The following is a 16,581-nucleotide window of genomic DNA, read 5'->3' on the forward strand; positions in this document are numbered from 1 at the left end:
AAAGTATAACTAGTGACTTCATAGCACTTTGCTCCAGTATTCTATCTGAGTGTACCTACCTTGTAGAAGAAAAGGCAAAGCGAAATGAACTAAAATGACAAGGCTTTGGAGAGGCAAGCTGAGGTTCTAACTCCATTGTAAAGTTAAGGAACAAGGAGCACTCCCTGTAGGGCCAGTCTAGGATGAAGTGTTTTGCTTGGAATTCCTCATTCTTTCTTCCACAGCAACCCCCTACTGTTAACCATTATTTCTTCTGACTTAGTGGCAGAGGATCCCAGTGAGAAGTCAGGAGCTTGCGTTTCAAACCAAGTCTGCTTAAGTCAGGACCTAGAAGCAAGAATTTTAGCACTTAGTCCTATGCTATGGCACCTCACTCAACTAAGACCTCGCATTCTGCTTCCATGTTTGAAACTCTTCTCTCTCTGCGCTGTGTAGCTCAGTGCCTGACTCTTAATAGTAGCTTAGTGCTTGTTTGTGGGATGAATAAATGGAATGACAGAACTTTCTAGAATTTAGGCTTCCTCTGCAACCCATGTCCACACTTGACAGAAGAAGGAGCCAGATTTTTGCATTTCCAAGTTTTCTTCTTTAGGACTATAAAAAGTCTGGTTAGGAAGCCCTCACTTTGATAAGCTTGTTCTTGTTATCTCCAGTTAAATAACAAAGTGCTCTTGAAATGGCTTATTTTCTGTATCTGTTTCATTCAGAAAACAAAGGGAGAAAACTTTGGAAATAGAACATTTTATTTATAAGCTATACTGCAGCTCACCATAGGTAATTCAAAACTATCATTCTATATAAATCGGTATCATTATGTCTTGAGAACCTTGCTGAAAAATAATATTTGCAGACCTCTGATTTGCAATAGATTGCTCTGAACGCAAAAATAATACAGCAGCATTTGTTCTCATGGGAGATTTTCACAATGTTTAGGAGGGAAATATGTTAGACCTTTGTAGGATCAATGTTATAAAAAATTAAATGTCGAATGGGCTCTGGGATTTACAAATAAGATTCTAGCTTAAGACCTAAGTAGTATGGGATCCAGACTGCATCTTTTGGGAAAGAAAGGACGAAAAGGAAATTAGAAATCTAACCATTTCTCAGCAGGTTAAACTAAATATTCTACCATGCATATATGCATGGCAGCCTCAGCTACTTTCTCTTATACTAATCCCAGCCCAGTTGTAGAGGGCACCTTTAATGAAAGTGATCACTCTAGGCAATGAAGAATAAACTTTGATGAGGACATGTTAACTATCATGGTCACTGGAAATATTGGAATTTGTAGGAAATATCCAGGGAGAAGTATTAAGATGGGGAAGGATGTAGAATATTTCAACTGAGAGAATCTGTATAAAAAATGCAGCTGTAAAGTTGTCTGGACTTAAAAGTAGGCAAGAGGAGAAACTGTAAGTAGGGTGTAGCTGGCCTTGGCTTTGGGGATAAGAGCTATCCCCGAAAACTCTGTGGCAACCCAGCCTTTAGCACATAGCCTGTGTAAGACAGGTACTTCATAAATGCATGAGGAAGTCTGGGAGTCAAAATTACATTCGAGAGGCATTTAAAAAATTAACAGAGGGAGGCTGAGGTGGGAGGATTTCCTGAGCCCAAGAGTTTGAGACCAGCCTGGGCAACAAACCAAGACCCCCATCTCTACAATGAATACAAAAAATTAGCCAGGCATGGTGATACTCATCTGTAGTCCAGCTACTCAGGAGGCTGAGGTGGAAGGATCACTTCAGCCCAAGAGGTAGAGGTTGCAGTGAGCCGTGGTTGCAACACTGCACTTCAGCCTGGGAGACAGCGTGAGACCCTGTCTAAAAAACAACAAAAAAATTAGACTATTTTTGAGCGTTTTATGTTTACAGAAAAACTGAACAGAAAGTACAGAGTTTTCATACACTCTTTCTCTCCTGCACACAGTTTCCTTATTATTTACATTATATATTCATCTGGTACATTTGTTACAATTGAGCCAATATTGATATGTTGTGATTAAGTGAAGTCCCTAGTTTCCATTAGGGTTCTATGGGTTTGGACAAAGGTATAATGGCATAGATCCACCATTACAGGATCATACAGAGTAGTTTCACTGTCCTAAAAATCTGCTGTACTTCGCCTCTTCATCCTTCCTTTCTCTGAAGCCCATGGCAAGGACTGATCTGTTTACGGTCTCTGTAGCTGTGCCTTTCCCAGAATGTCCTATAGCTGGGATTATATAGTGTGTAGCGTTTTCAGATTGTCTCTTTGCACTTAGAAATGTCTATTTATGATCCCTCCATGATTTTCATGCCTTTATAGCTCATTTTGTTTTAGCTCTGAATAATATTTCATTGTCTGGGTGTACCATACTTTACTTATACATTCAACTGCTGAAGGGCAGCTTTGTTGCATCCAAGGTTTTGACAATTATAAATAGACATGGCATAAATATTTGTGTGGGGTTTTTGTGTGCACATGAATTATCATGGGAGACACATTTTTGTAGGAAATTTCTTTGCAGCATTTTCTTTGTGCGAAGATACTTCTACATATAGAAAGATGAATTTTGTTTCAAAGGAAGGTGAATGGTCTCATGCCCTTCACTAAATACTAACTACAATATATGGAAGCAAATTCCTAAGTCCTCTGCCACCTGCCTAATATGTGTTATTTTACACAGAGGTTGTTATATGAGCAAAAGGGGACATTTTTCTTTCAATGTATAAACAGGGGTTATAGCGCCTTATTGCTCCCTTCTATTTCAACTCATTAAGCTAATTACCATTTTCAAAGTAATTAGGCTTAAATTAGTGTCTCAACCAAACAACCCCAAGCCTGAGTGCACAGGTGGTTTGCTTAGCTGCACCAGATAACACCACAATAAATGTCTGCCTGATCATGATTTATCATGGGAGACAAATTGCTAAAATGGCCCTCGGGTGTCTATTCCTTGGTTCTGAGTATGACATTTACGTATATGGTGTGGGTTCTGGGAATGTTTATCATTTGAGTTAAAAATTGAGAAAGATTGAACACTCTAGCCCATGGCACTTGCAATCAAATAGCAAAAATATGCCTTGCCACAAATGACTTGGGCGTTGTTTTTGCATCAGAAATCATCTCTGCCACCTCCGTGGGCAGCTCAGTCTGCATTCCTTCTCCTTACCCTTTTCTGGACCAAGTAGGTGTGAGTACAGCCTTGAGTGAAGGATCTGGCTTTACAGGGTGTGATTTACCTGCTGGGTAGGATGTATTCCAAAATCTATATTCAATTATTTCTACCACAGAGGATGCCTCGTGCCATTGTAGAATATCAGTTGTTGACATCGTAGTGTGACTGAGAGCCCACCCAAAATTTGATTCCCATGTTGAGACCAGTGACAGCACCCACACACTAACAGGACATGAAAAGGTTTATTACTCATATAATATGGCTTTCTGAGGAGAACAGGTGATACGGTTTGGCTGTGTTCCCACTCAAATCTCATCTTGAATTGTAGCACCAATAATTCCCACATGTTGTGGGAGGGACCCGGTGGGAGATCATTGAATCTTGGGGGCAATTTCCCCCTACTGTTTTCATGGTAGTGAATAGATTTCACGAGATCTAATGGTTTTATGAAGGGTTTCCCCTCTCGCTTGGCTGGTTCCCTCTCTTGCCTGCCGCCGTGATTGTGAGACCTTCCCAGCCACATGAAACTGTGAGTCAATTAAACCTCTTTTTCTTTATAAATTACCTAGTCTCATGTTTGTCTTTATTAGCAACATGAGAACAGACTAATACAGCAGTGTACTAAACCAGTACAAAAAATAGCTTGAGAGAGTATGGAAAAGAAACAGATTCTGCTTTTATGGTGACTAGGAGTTGGAGCTGGGATAAGGATCTCTTGCATGCAGACAGGGGCTTGCATAGTTCCAACCTCCCACTGGCAATGAATGAGGGAGCACCCAGGATTTCTTATCAGCCTGCATGGCACAAACAGAAGAAGGAGAGATGAGGCTTAGAAACTCTTAGCACTCAAACATTACGAAATGGAGTCAGGATCTACTGTATCAACTGAAGCCTAGCAGTATGCACTGACTTATGAAATTCAATAAGTAGCATATGACTATGTAGAGTCCTGTGGAAATTGTACGTTGTATACCTCAAGTTAGCCCATCGTTGTCTTCTGATTTGAGAGCTGGGTGATAACTTCCCAATCAGAAAGTCCATGTTTCCACTCCTTCAAACTTCAACTTTCCTCTATTTTTCTTGTGGAAAATTATAAGCATATGCAGAAATGGAGTAGTAAAATTAAACCTCCATATGCCCTTCACTGATATTTAACAATTATTAACTCCTGACTAATCTTGTTGAATCTATATCCCATACTCATTTCTTCTCCTCCTGCATTCTTTTGAAGAAGACAGCAGCTATCATCTTCTTCACCATCTCCATTTCATCCACGGGTATTTCAGGATGTATCTTCATAAGATTTTTTTTCTCTAGTGTACTTTTTACTCCTCTGTGAGCCTCAGTCTATCTACTCACCTGTTTAGGATTTGAGCATTTTGAGTTTTCAATCAGATTTTAATTCTTATTTTCTGGTTCTCCTACTTGAACAAGTTGCCCTTTTACAGCATTGTTGCTCTTACCCCTAAAATGAAGCCAGTACTGTTTACTCATAGGGTTCAGTGTGGTCTAAACAAGAGAATATGTAATAAAATATTCTACACGTTGACAGTGCTCAACAGATGGTGGCAATTATTGTTATTGTTATTGCTACTATTTTTTGAGGGGTTATCTGGAGGTGGTATACAGTGTTAGTTTTGGGGAAAGAAGGTGAGGACAAGAAGAATGTTGATATTTGTGATGGACAGTTTGGACTTGGGGAATAACTCCTGGCTATTCGTCTATCAATGAGGAATATTGAGATTCATGTGAGGGACAGTTTAGACTTGGGTATCTACCATAAGTATTAAAAGAGGACATTCATCATAAAATGTCCAAATACATATTTGTTCACATAAGAGAAACATTGCTGGTTTAGTTTTCCCATCCAATAAGGAAAAATGAGACTTCTTTATAGCCTTAAAGCCAACACTAGCTGCTGAGAGCAACCTTTCAGCCTGTTTCTTCTGGCACCTGCCTCCAAGTGTCTCTCCATCAATGAACCTGATACTTTTAAAATACTTTCTCAGGTCTCCCTGCAGAATCACCAGATGTTCAAATGGTGCTTCTAAATGGCACACAAGTCAATGAATCTTGGTGTCTGTTTTAAGAACCTAGCCACAGCCAGTCTTGATTGCATCACACCTCATGTTGGCATAAACTCCAATATGTAAGAACATTTACTTCCCACCTTGAGAAATTAGCCACACATTGAGTAGGACAACCATATTCCTTTGCTTTGTGAATATGCATTATTTTTAAATGGAGTCTTTTTTTCCCCTCCAGGGCAGATCTTGAACCTTCTAGATGAGCTGAAATTGGCTAATAATACCCTTATCTACTTCACATCGGACCAAGGAGCACATGTAGAAGAAGTGTCTTCCAAAGGAGAAATTCATGGTGGAAGTAACGGGATCTATAAAGGTGAGAAATGCTGGTCTGGCCTCTCAGCTCATCCTCTGGTCACTTTTTTCTTGATTTTAGAGCTTTTCCATAGTTATTCTGCTACTTTACAATAGATAGGACTTCCTTTTGTCATGGAGATTAGACAGTTGGAAGGCCAAAGTGACCATTTCTGTTCTGGTTCCCACAGAATTTAAAAACCTGTGTCCTATGTCAAGATATTAGAATGAAAGTATGTATCTCCACATGTAAATATAGTCTCATGTAATGTAACTGATTAAAACAAAAATTCCTCTACCCCTGTGTGTGGATTTCCTGTCACTGCTGTAACAAATTGACACAAACTTATGAGCTTAAAACAAATTTATGACTTACAGTTCTAGAACTCAGAAGTTCAAAATGGATATCTCACTGGTCTGAAATCAAGATATCAGTAGGGCTCTTGGAGGGAATCTGTTTCCTTGACTTTTTCAGCTTCTGGGGACTTCCCACTTTATTTGGCTCGTGGCCCCTTCTTCCATGTTGAAAGCTAACAATTCACTGTCTTCAAACCTCCCTACCTGTATCTGACCTTTGCTTCCATAATCTCATCTCCTTCATTTACTCTGACACCCCCACCTCCCTTTTATAAGGACCCTTGAAATTATGTTTGGCCCGCTTAGATAATCCCACATCATCTTCACATCTCAAGATCATGAACTTAATCTGCAAGGTCTCTTTTGCCATAGGGTGTAACCTGTTCACAAGTTCCAGGGATTAGGACAAGGGCATCTTTGGGAGACCATTATTCTGCCTATGTGAACCCACAATAGTATTTTGAGCTGACACTTCTTTTCAGAACTTTTTTTTTTGCAGCATTAGCTGAGCCATTTTCATCGTGGATCGGGTATCATGCTAGTCATTGGAGATACTCGATGAGACCCAGCTACTGGCTTATACAGTGTATGCTCTGCCAATATAAGACAGGCATATCTAATGTCTAATATATACATTTAGATATATCTGATGTACTTAGACATATCTAATGTTTAATGTCCATATACATTAGACATATCTAGGTCTAATATATACATATCTAATGTCTACCTTATATGACAGATATTACATGACATATAACATGCCCCATTCCATAAAGTGATATGATACCTAAAAGGGTATATTTGTGCTAAGGGTTAGAACTCCCCAGCCAAATCTGCAGTGGATATGGGTTGAAGATACAAGAAGAGATGATGCCTTAGCCAAGAGGGGAGGATGAATTGCAGTTTACCTGCAAAGATATGAACGGGTAATATAGGGAATGCTTTTATCTGTCAAATTGTTTAGAAATATTGATTATCTTCTATGTATCTGGCATTGGGCCCAACACAACAGTAAATATAAAACATGGTGTCTGCCCTGAAGGAAGTCATGTTGAACCAATGGGTGGGTGGGTAGATGATGGCAATGATGGCATGAAGCCTGGGAAGACTCAGTGCAATTTGAATTCAAGTTCACAGTGAAACATTGTTAAAATACAATGCCCTAAAAGGAAGATGGGGTTTCCTTCTAGTTATGGGAAGTAAGCTTCTGAATATCAAGACATCTTGCATGCACAAGATACTACTGGCACAAGGGAAGGAGAGCCTCACTTGGCTGAGGGGTTCCCAGGAATGTTTGCAAAGGAGCCACGGCTAGAAACGGGGTCACCAGTGGGTCTGTGCATCTGCTCTTACTCTCCTTATATCTCTTTCTGCCTTTCCAATCCCTTGTTCTCTTTTGTCATGCTGGAAATGAGGAGAAGCAGCAAATAGCTTGTTCTGCAAACTACAAGGAGCTCAATAAGGCCAAATTACACCATGCCTGAGGCAAAGAGAAAGAGTCCACTGTAGTCTGTCCCCAGAGCTGCAGGTAGCTTATGAAGCCTTATGCCTCTGTTTACATCTGTATGTGCACATCTGGAGCCCTATGACAGGCTGAGTACCCAGGGGCAAGAACCGTCTCCTATACCTTTTGTTACCTGGCACCTAGCACAAAAAATTGCCTGTTAGGTACATCTGGATGACCTTCCTAGGCTGCTCAGACCTCCTTCCAGCCCCTTCCTTTGGGTCCCATTGTTACCTCGCTCAGTGCAGGACACATGATCAATATGTAATGTGGGTTCAATTAATGAACCTGTGTGTTTAATCTGAACAGGAATAACCCCAGTAAGCTATCAGTCTTTCAGCACTTCTCTGTGTGCCATGTTATTTTAAGAGTAGTAAAAAGGGGAAATGTGTCTTTCTAATATATGAAGACTTGGTGTTACCGGGCTGAACTGGGGTCCACCCACCCAGCGGAGTAAGGCCAAACATCCACACTGAGGTTTTGCAGTGGAAGAAAAGAGGATGTTTATTTTCAGTAGAATGAGGCAGCTCTCACTTAAGATTCTACTTCCCCAATGGTTTGCAAGCAAAGGTTTTTAAAGGCAGGGAGACAGGGGCTACGGGCAAAGGCATAAGTCAATATATGGAGGTTATATTTTGGTTTGACCTAAAAAGGCAAGATATCCCAAAGAGGGGCACCCACAGGTCATAAATGGATTCAAAGATTCCCTGATTTGCGATTGGTTAAGGAAGGGAAGCTTTATCTGAACACCTAGGGTCAACAAAAACAAACATGATATCTCGCCTATGGACATGGCTTTCTCCAGGCCCCTTGGGAAGAAATTTGGAATGACAAAGAATGTCAGTCAGAGTTCAGTCCTCAGTTCCTCCTTACCTAGAGCCTAGGTGCCAGCAGATGGCATTTTCCACTTGGTAGGAGTCTACTTTCTGAAAAACAATGCTGGGGCATATGTTGAAGTGTTATCTTTAGTTATTATAGGGAACTAAACATTGTGTGGCTCTTACTTCCTTGTCTATTACTTTACTCTATGATTACTTTCTTGCTTATCAGTTGCTCATTTACTTTTCAAAGCTAGCTAGGTTCCTGGAATTTTCTTTGAAAGAACTCAAGATTTTTATTTATTTCCATGCCTGGGGGAGCCCAGCAGACCCCTAAGAGGGATCCCTGCTCCATCTCATTGGTGTTTCAGTCTTATTTCCATGAGGCTATAGCCTGTGTGGAGAGAGTTGTTTTTATTCCATTTTATAGATGCCAGCATCTCTAAAGACTGGAGTTCCAGGCTGCATTCCATGCTCTAGTTCATCCATTCATTCATTCTCTCCCTTAGTACCTGTTCAGTTCCAAAATAGCCTAGCAGCTGCCAAGGAGGAGATGTGTACATAAATCACAATAATAGAAGTGGTTGGAGAGTAATAGTTACTTAAGAAAGTTACATATGCAAGGCTGTGGAGCCTCAGAGCAGGGAGAGGTGACCCCTGACTGACAATTCCAGGGAGGCTTCATGGGACAGAGAAGGAGAGACATCACGTTTTTCACAGATAGTTCACCAGGGCTCAGAGACACAAGTGGTATATAGGTCAGAAAGGGAGCCTCAAGGGTCTTGAATGATGGTTATGATCCTCAGTTTTATCATACAACCCTGCAAGCATGTTGCAGGTTGTAGTAGTTCCAGGAGCTACTCCACCAGGAATTTCCTTTTTTAAAGAAATGTATTTGATATATTAGAAATGTTTTGCTTGTGTTCTAGAAATACTGTGAATGTGTAACAAAATGTCTCAGCCACCACTCTATTGCAAACTATGATCCTTTTGTCAAACTTATTTGAATTCAAGTTCACAGTGAAACATTGTTAAAATACAATGCCCTAAAAGGAAGATGCGGTTTCCTTCTAGTTATGGGAAGTAGGCTTCTGAATGTCAAGACATCTTGTTCTCTAAAGCTGCAAACTCAAGCACACACCTATGGTTTATGCAGATACAGAGTAATCACAGGATTTAACACCTTGTTTAAAATAGCGTCTCTTTCTAATGTGGTTTGGTTGTGTCCCCATCAAAATCTCATCTTGAATTGTAGCTCCCATAATCCCCACGTGTCATGGGAGGCACCCAGTGGGAGGTAATTGAATCATGGGGGCGTGTCTTTCCTGTGCTCTCCTCATAATAGTGAATAAGTCTCATGAGTTCTGATGGTTTTATAAAGGACAGTTCCCCTGCACACGCTCTCTTGCCTCCTGCCATGTAAGATGTGCCTTTGCTTCTCTCTCACCTCCCATCATGATTGTGAGGCCCCTTAGCCATGTGGAACTATGAGTCCATTAAAACTTTTTCTTTATAAATTACCCAGTCTCGGGTATTTGTTCATAGCAGTGTGAAAATGGACTAATACAAATAGTGAACACTTCTCAGACTTCTCTTCCTTCTGTTTCCTTCTCTCCCTGTGAGTATTTCTTCCCTTTTTCCTAAAATATCATCTCTTAGATGGGACCAGAATAACTTCCTTAAGATTTTCTTTTAGTTGAATTTAGAGTTCTTTGCCTTTTCCTCATACTACAAGATTTCCTGTATTCTTAGAACAGAACAGTTATACTCCTAGGTCTGGCTTCATTTCCATCCCTCTCCCAAGTCAAGGTCACCCTGAAGGAGGCTCTTCCTCCCTTTTTCTCTGCCTACAGGCGAGTAATAAATGTCAATGGAATGGATAAATTAACTCTATAGATGGCTTCTGCAGAAGTGTGGGGGTGGGAGATCATATTTTCCAGAGTGTTCAAGAATATAGACTATTTTTTCATGTGCAGAGAAATGCTTTTAAAATTCCCTGATGGCTGCATGGAAGGCACTACTCTTTGGGCATTTTTTTTCCTTACCTTAAGGCCAAATGCCAAACATATGGCTTGAGTCCATGTCACTTATGAATTGCTTCTTACAGTCACTGATTTTGACATCTCTTTCAATGCAATAACGCAGCTTTCAGGGAGCAATTGATACTTTATTGTGAGGAAAAAAATAGTAGCGACTGGCTGTGGTAGATTATTACAAGGTAGTTATGTTCGAATGATGTTGGCAAACATTTTCATTGGCTTCCCAAGAGTAGACAAAGCTGCCCTTTCATGCTAGTGTTGGTATTTAGTCCTCCAGCAGGTATCCACAGTGTTTTCATGTTTGAAAGAACATTACACCTGTCTTGTTTATCTGTTCATGCATTTGGTTGAATTTGACTGACATGCATTTGTGTATTGATTCTGTGGAACATACCAGGCACAGGGCTAACTGCTAGGGTATAAGGCAAAGGATAAAGGGTCTCTGACTGCTACTAATGGACATCCTATAAGAAGCTAGTAACTTAAATTCTACTAGAATACAGAATGCCTCTAAATTCTACTAGTTTTTTAGGATAGAAATATAAGAGACCACTTCAGTGTAATGTACTGGTAAGGGAAATGTTAAAGAATGATAGAGGCAGTTAGCCCAACTTGGGAATTTGGAGAACCTTCCAGAAGGAGCTGACATTTTGCAGGTTGATGTTTTGCAGTGTTGGCTAGGAGAGAACAGGTGGGAGAGGCAGGTGTGAAATACTTATGGGGAGCGAAAAAGTAGCTCAGTATTTCTAGGGATGAAAGTGTAACTGGGTGCAGTGGCTCATACCTGTAATTTCATCATTTTGGGAGGCCAAGGCGGGAGGATTGCTGGAGCCCAGGAGTTCGAGACCAGCCTGGGCAACATAGTTAGACCCCATCTCTAAAAAAGTTAAAAAAGTAGTTAGATGTGATGGCATGTGCTTGTAGTCCAGCTACTCCAGAGCCTGAGATGGGAGGATCAGTTGAGCTTGGGAGGTGGAGGCTGCAGTGAGACTTGATTGCACCACTGCACTTTAGCCTGGTGTCAAAGTGAGATCCTGTCTCAAAAAAAATGCATGAGCAAGGACTGACAGTGTCAGGTGATGGAGACTTGGTATCATGTCCAGGCATTGAGCTCTACCTTGTGGGTTATCTGTGCTGGTAGTAGGAACCAGATAGATGGGTTAACATTAGCAAACACCCTGAAAATGGAAGTGCCATTTGGAATGATTGGGACTGTCCACTTCAACAGAGAATCCAACTGCTGAATCACCACCATCTCAGGCATTGCCATGGGCAGAGTGATTTGATTGCACTGGCTTCAGTTGACAAAACATAGGACCTTAATACTACACAGTTAAATGCAGCAGAGCTTGTACCTGTTGTTGAAAAAGTCACATAAGCAGGCAGGAGATTGTGATCCAGTAATCAGAGGCTGAATTTTTCACTTTCGAGACAGACGAGATTGAAGTTGTGTGGTCAAGCATGCTGCACAGGAGAGGAAGGTTGAGATTCTGGGACAGGAAAGAGGTGGGAAAGTGAGAAAGACGTGGCCAAGGTGGGTAAATTGGGTTCTATGAGGGCAGAGAGTGGGCATAGCTCATGCTTGTGGGCTCATTTTCTTTGATGACACGCAGGGAGAGTTTCTTTACTGATAGTCAAAGGTCAAGCTGTTTAGTATATGACTCAGGTGGAGAAAACTTTTGAAAAGCAGTATATTAGGGAAATGGAACATTTAGCAAAATAGACCAGAAGAGGTTAGAAATAGGAATTTGTGATCACATTTACCTGTAGGCTTCTCTTTTTTTCCCACAACAATACTCTTCATTGATTAATTCATTACTTCATTTATTTCACAAAATATATTGAGCACCATCTATTTGGAAGGGATTACACTATTACTTCAGTTGATTTAACGGTGCATTGGACAGTTTGTTCTGAAATACTGTTGTTCCTGTTGGCATGAGACATGCATAGAATTGGTTGTTGTATATTCCATAAACTTCAGCCTGAAAAATACTGTGGAAATTGAGAGTAGGAAAATATTACATGACCATAGAAGGCTTAATGAATTTGGAGAGGCTTGCTATCCAGGATTTTAAGGAGTTTTGTAATGATTTGGGTGTGGGGGCTGTATTAGGGTTCTCTAGAGGGTTAGGACTAATAGGATAGACGTATATATGAAAGGGAGTTTATTAAGAAGAATTGACTCACACAATCATAAGGTGAAGTCCCACAATAGGCCATCTGCAAGCTGAGGAGCCAGGAAGCCAGTCTGACTCCCAAAATTTCAAAAGTAGGGAAGTTGATAATGCAGCCTTCAGTCTGTGATCGAAGGTCTGAGAGCCCCTGGCAAATCATTGGTATAAGCCCAAGAGACCAAAAGCTGAAGAACTTGGAGTCTGATGTTCAAGGACAGGAAGCATCCAGCACAGGAGAAAGATGGAGGCCAGAAGACTCAGCCAGTCTGGTCCTTCCATGTTCTTCTGTCTGCTTTATCCTAGCCATGCTGGCAGCTGATTAGATGGTGCCCACCGACATTGAAGGTGGGTCTGCCTTTCCCAGTCCACCAACTCAAATGTTAATCTCCTTTGGCAACACCTTCACAGACACACCCGGGAACAATACTTTGCATCCTTCAATCCAATCAAGTTGACACTCAATATTAATCATAGCACAGCAAATATCAAGAGGGAGCAACAGAACTTCCTGAGAGCAGAGAATGAGCTGTTGACCAGGACATTTTCATGGCACTCAGCTCAACCAAGGTGGACCCCAGTAGGGACATGGTTAGCTTTACATTCCAGGCTAAGATATATTTTTTAGTTTTTCATTCTTGCAGACAATATTAAGTAAGAGTTTAATTAAGTGACAAGAAAGATGTTAGTAGACATTGCTGTGACACTGCCCCCAATATTGAAGGATTTAATATTATCGAATAAGGTTCAAGTTGATGCCCTCACCCCACACCCAAAAATCAAAATTTAGTAAATTAAAATAGGACTGGCCTAGCTGTAGCATGTGGGCCTAATGCAAACCAGCCCTTGATTTTCTAAATAAAGTTTTATTGAAACCCAGCCATGCTCATTTGTAGATGTCTTATTCCTGGCTGCTTCAACAGCAGAATTGAGTAGTTGAGAAAGTCACCCAAAAAGCCTAAAATATTTATTACCTGGTTCTTTAGAGAAAAAATTTGCCAACCCTTGACTTAGATTCCTTAGCAGTTGGATGTATTGCTTAAGGAGTCATTCTTAATTATTTGAGCTGTGTCCATTAATTTTAAGGATACCCTTCAATTCTTTACCTGTCATTTAAGAACTGATATCAGAAAGTTCCTTATTTTTGCCCTCATAATAGGCGGGTAATACATTAGTGGAACCTGAAAAGTATTGTTATATTTCCCATCTGCAATTCATGGATTTTAGTCTTTGGCATGAGTAAATCAAGGAGAGTGTAAAATGTAGCATCTTGGGTGAGAAAACATTTAGCATGAATTATCACACACTTCAACGTGGTTTGCCTCAATTCAGAAAATTAGTGTTATCTCAGATGGGGAGATTTGAGGAGAAAAATGAAAACCAGAATATTTCATAAAACTCTGCCCAGATCAAGCATAAGAATGACTAGCATATGCTCTTGCTATTAAAAGTGATTTGACCTGCTGTGGGGTAGCATTCAGAAGGAGAAAAATAGAAGCCTGGTTTGCAAACAGCTGTTTCTAACAAGAGTCTTGGAGTAAATTGTAGAAGAATCCTCTCAACACTTGCCTGGAGAGATTGAGTAACTCAGCCATCATCCTTCTGTGATGAGAACATCATCACAACATGCCATCAAGATGTTAAAAGTGTGAATTGGACAATTACTCTACCAAATTTTAAATTTAGACCATGGCTTTTTCTCTGCTCATAAATTTTCAGAAAAAATAATTCATACTCCTTCACCTGCTTTTTGTTTCTTTCCTCCATATCTAATTCTCCAACTTTCCCAAGTTTATTTCTCCTTCAAAACCCAAGTCAAAATCTATTGGCACAGGGCAGGTTTGCCCAGGTAAAAGACATTTCTTGTGATTTTTGTTGGCACTTAATCACAGTTGTCTGTAGGTGTACTGTTGTTGTTGTTGTTTGCACAATTTCACTTTGTCACCCAGGCTGGAGTACAGTAGCATGATCACAGCTCTCTATGGTCTCAACCTCCAAGGCTTACACAATCCTCCTGCCTTAGCCTCCCATGTAGTTGGGACTAGAGGCATGCACCACCATGCCTGGCTAATTTTTTTATTTCTTATTTTTTATAGAGGCTGGGTCTTGCTATGTTGCCCAGGCTGATCTCACCCCCCTGGCCTCAAGTGATCTTCCTACCTCAGTCTCCCAAAGTGCTGGGATTACAGGTGTGAGCCACTGTGCCTGCCATGTGGATATAGCTGAGCTGTCTTTTGAGACCTTTAATTTCTGTAGGGCAAGATCCCCATTCACTGTGTTCTCTATGGGATTCTGTTGGCATACAATCAGAGCTCTCAGTGGGTATTATCTAAGCTATCTTTGGAGGCTGTGAGTTTCTGTACTGCATAATCTCCATTGTATATCTTTGTGTCCCACTTGGGAATGTGAAAATCAGTAAAGCCTAGCATTTGGCAGGACGAGTTCTAGAACTATACCTGATACCATCAGTGACTGGCTGTGTAACCTTTGCCAAAGTTTTTCTTGGCTGTGAAATGAGTTACTTGCCTTACAGAGTGATGGTAAGAATCAAGAGTTAGTATTATGTCACACGTTTGAATAGTTTTGGGGACATGTGAAATGCCACCATTATTCCTGATCATGGCAAATCACTGCTTAATAAATGTCTGCTGAATGAATGAATGAAGCATCCAGCGTCCACCCTCTGAGTTCCTCTGAACTCTGCTCAATGATAATGTGAGTGGTGCCCAGCAGAGCAGATTTTGGTGCTTTTTCAGCCTGACAGACACATTTGGTGCATCTCACTTTCCACACAATATCGCTGGAGGAAGGAGGCTCAAAGCTACACCATCTGACAAGCAAGGGTACTTGCTCATCAACACATGCCTGCAAATGTGTGATCATGCTTCCTCCAACATGTTTTTCCATAGGCAGTGTGTGCTCGGATGTGTTTATCATCTGTTAAAAAAATTTTTAAACATTTTTTTGCCATGACTGTTGTAAAACCTCTCCCTTTATAACTTTAGAAAAGTGTACAAGATTATATTTGTGGATACATTTGTTTAGGTCCTGAATATCGACTCAGAACTATTAATACAAGATGGGAATCTTGCGATGTTCCACATAGTGGGTTCAGAGCTTCCAACAGAGCATTTCTTGAGTGTGACAATTTATTAACACTAGCTGCATATCTGGTACACCACACTGTACATTCAGGTGGTCAGTAAGTGGCTAGATCTAGGGGCTACAGGCACAGCTGCCCCCATAGTCCTTGGCCTGCAATGCAGGTGCTCTGTGCATCTTACCTGAGCAGAGGAAAGCCACTTCTTTGCCCTCAGGCAGAATTGTTGCCACCAGGTGGCCATTTGTGGCTTGGAGCTCTGGAATCTTGGGGATCTGGAATCCCTGGCAGGCTGTGATATTTCTAGGGCCTCTGCAGGAGATTTGTTTTATTTTGTTTTGTTTTCAAAGTGGTTATACATCAAGCCATGTTCTCATAAGATGTCTCTTCCATCACCTGGCATTCTGTGATATTAGCAAATTCCCCAGAGGGGAATAGATCACTGGCATTTGGGTTGTAAAATACACAGACCTTGGATGTGCCTATGGATTTTTGTGGAACTGTGTGCTTTGTTTTCTGTTTTTTAAGACATTAGGTCTCTGTCACCCAAGCTGGAGTGCAGGGGCATGATCATAGCTCACTGCAGCCTCAAACTTGCAGGCCAGGCAGTCCTCCCCTCTCAGCCTCCTGAGTAGCTGAGACTACAGGTGTGTGCCACCACATCTGGCTTTTTCTTTTTTTTTTTTTTGTAGAGATGGCATCTCACCATGTTGCCCAGACTGGCCTTGAACTCCTGGTCTCAAGCCACCCACCTGCCTAGGCCTTTCAAAGTGCTGGGATTACAGGCATGAGCCACTGCACCCGGCCACTATCTGCTATTTAAGGGCCATATTTTTCAGCCACTCTCTCACATGGCTCGACAGCCAGGTACACCCCTTGGCTTCTGGTGAGCCCAAGTAAACCATCCTAGGACATTGTCTTTCACCTTAAAGATGATGCACAGATCAACTCCTGGGAAGGTACAAAATTTGCTCAGTGCCTCAGTCTTTAATTCTATTGTTCAGATGTATCTTTCTGAGTTTCTTTTTTTTTTTTTTTTCAAAATCTT

The 16,581-nt window shown here is 41.0% G+C and overlaps 1 protein-coding gene across 3 annotated transcripts in view; it reads left to right on the plus strand.

The window, feature by feature from the left end:
• STS (steroid sulfatase) overlaps positions 1–16,581 on the plus strand; it is a 200,258-nt gene that overhangs the window by 149,772 nt on the left and 33,905 nt on the right. For all 3 annotated transcript variants that reach the window (XM_037732560.1, XM_037732558.1, XM_037732561.1), the window contains one exon: positions 5,423–5,560. In XM_037732560.1, coding sequence (XP_037588488.1) covers positions 5,423–5,560 — 138 coding nt within the window. The remainder of the gene's footprint in view (positions 1–5,422; positions 5,561–16,581) is intronic.

The sequence above is a fragment of the Cebus imitator genome, unplaced genomic scaffold (assembly GCF_001604975.1).
Source record: "Cebus imitator isolate Cc_AM_T3 unplaced genomic scaffold, Cebus_imitator-1.0 Scaffold455, whole genome shotgun sequence".
Taxonomy (NCBI): domain Eukaryota; kingdom Metazoa; phylum Chordata; class Mammalia; order Primates; family Cebidae; genus Cebus; species Cebus imitator.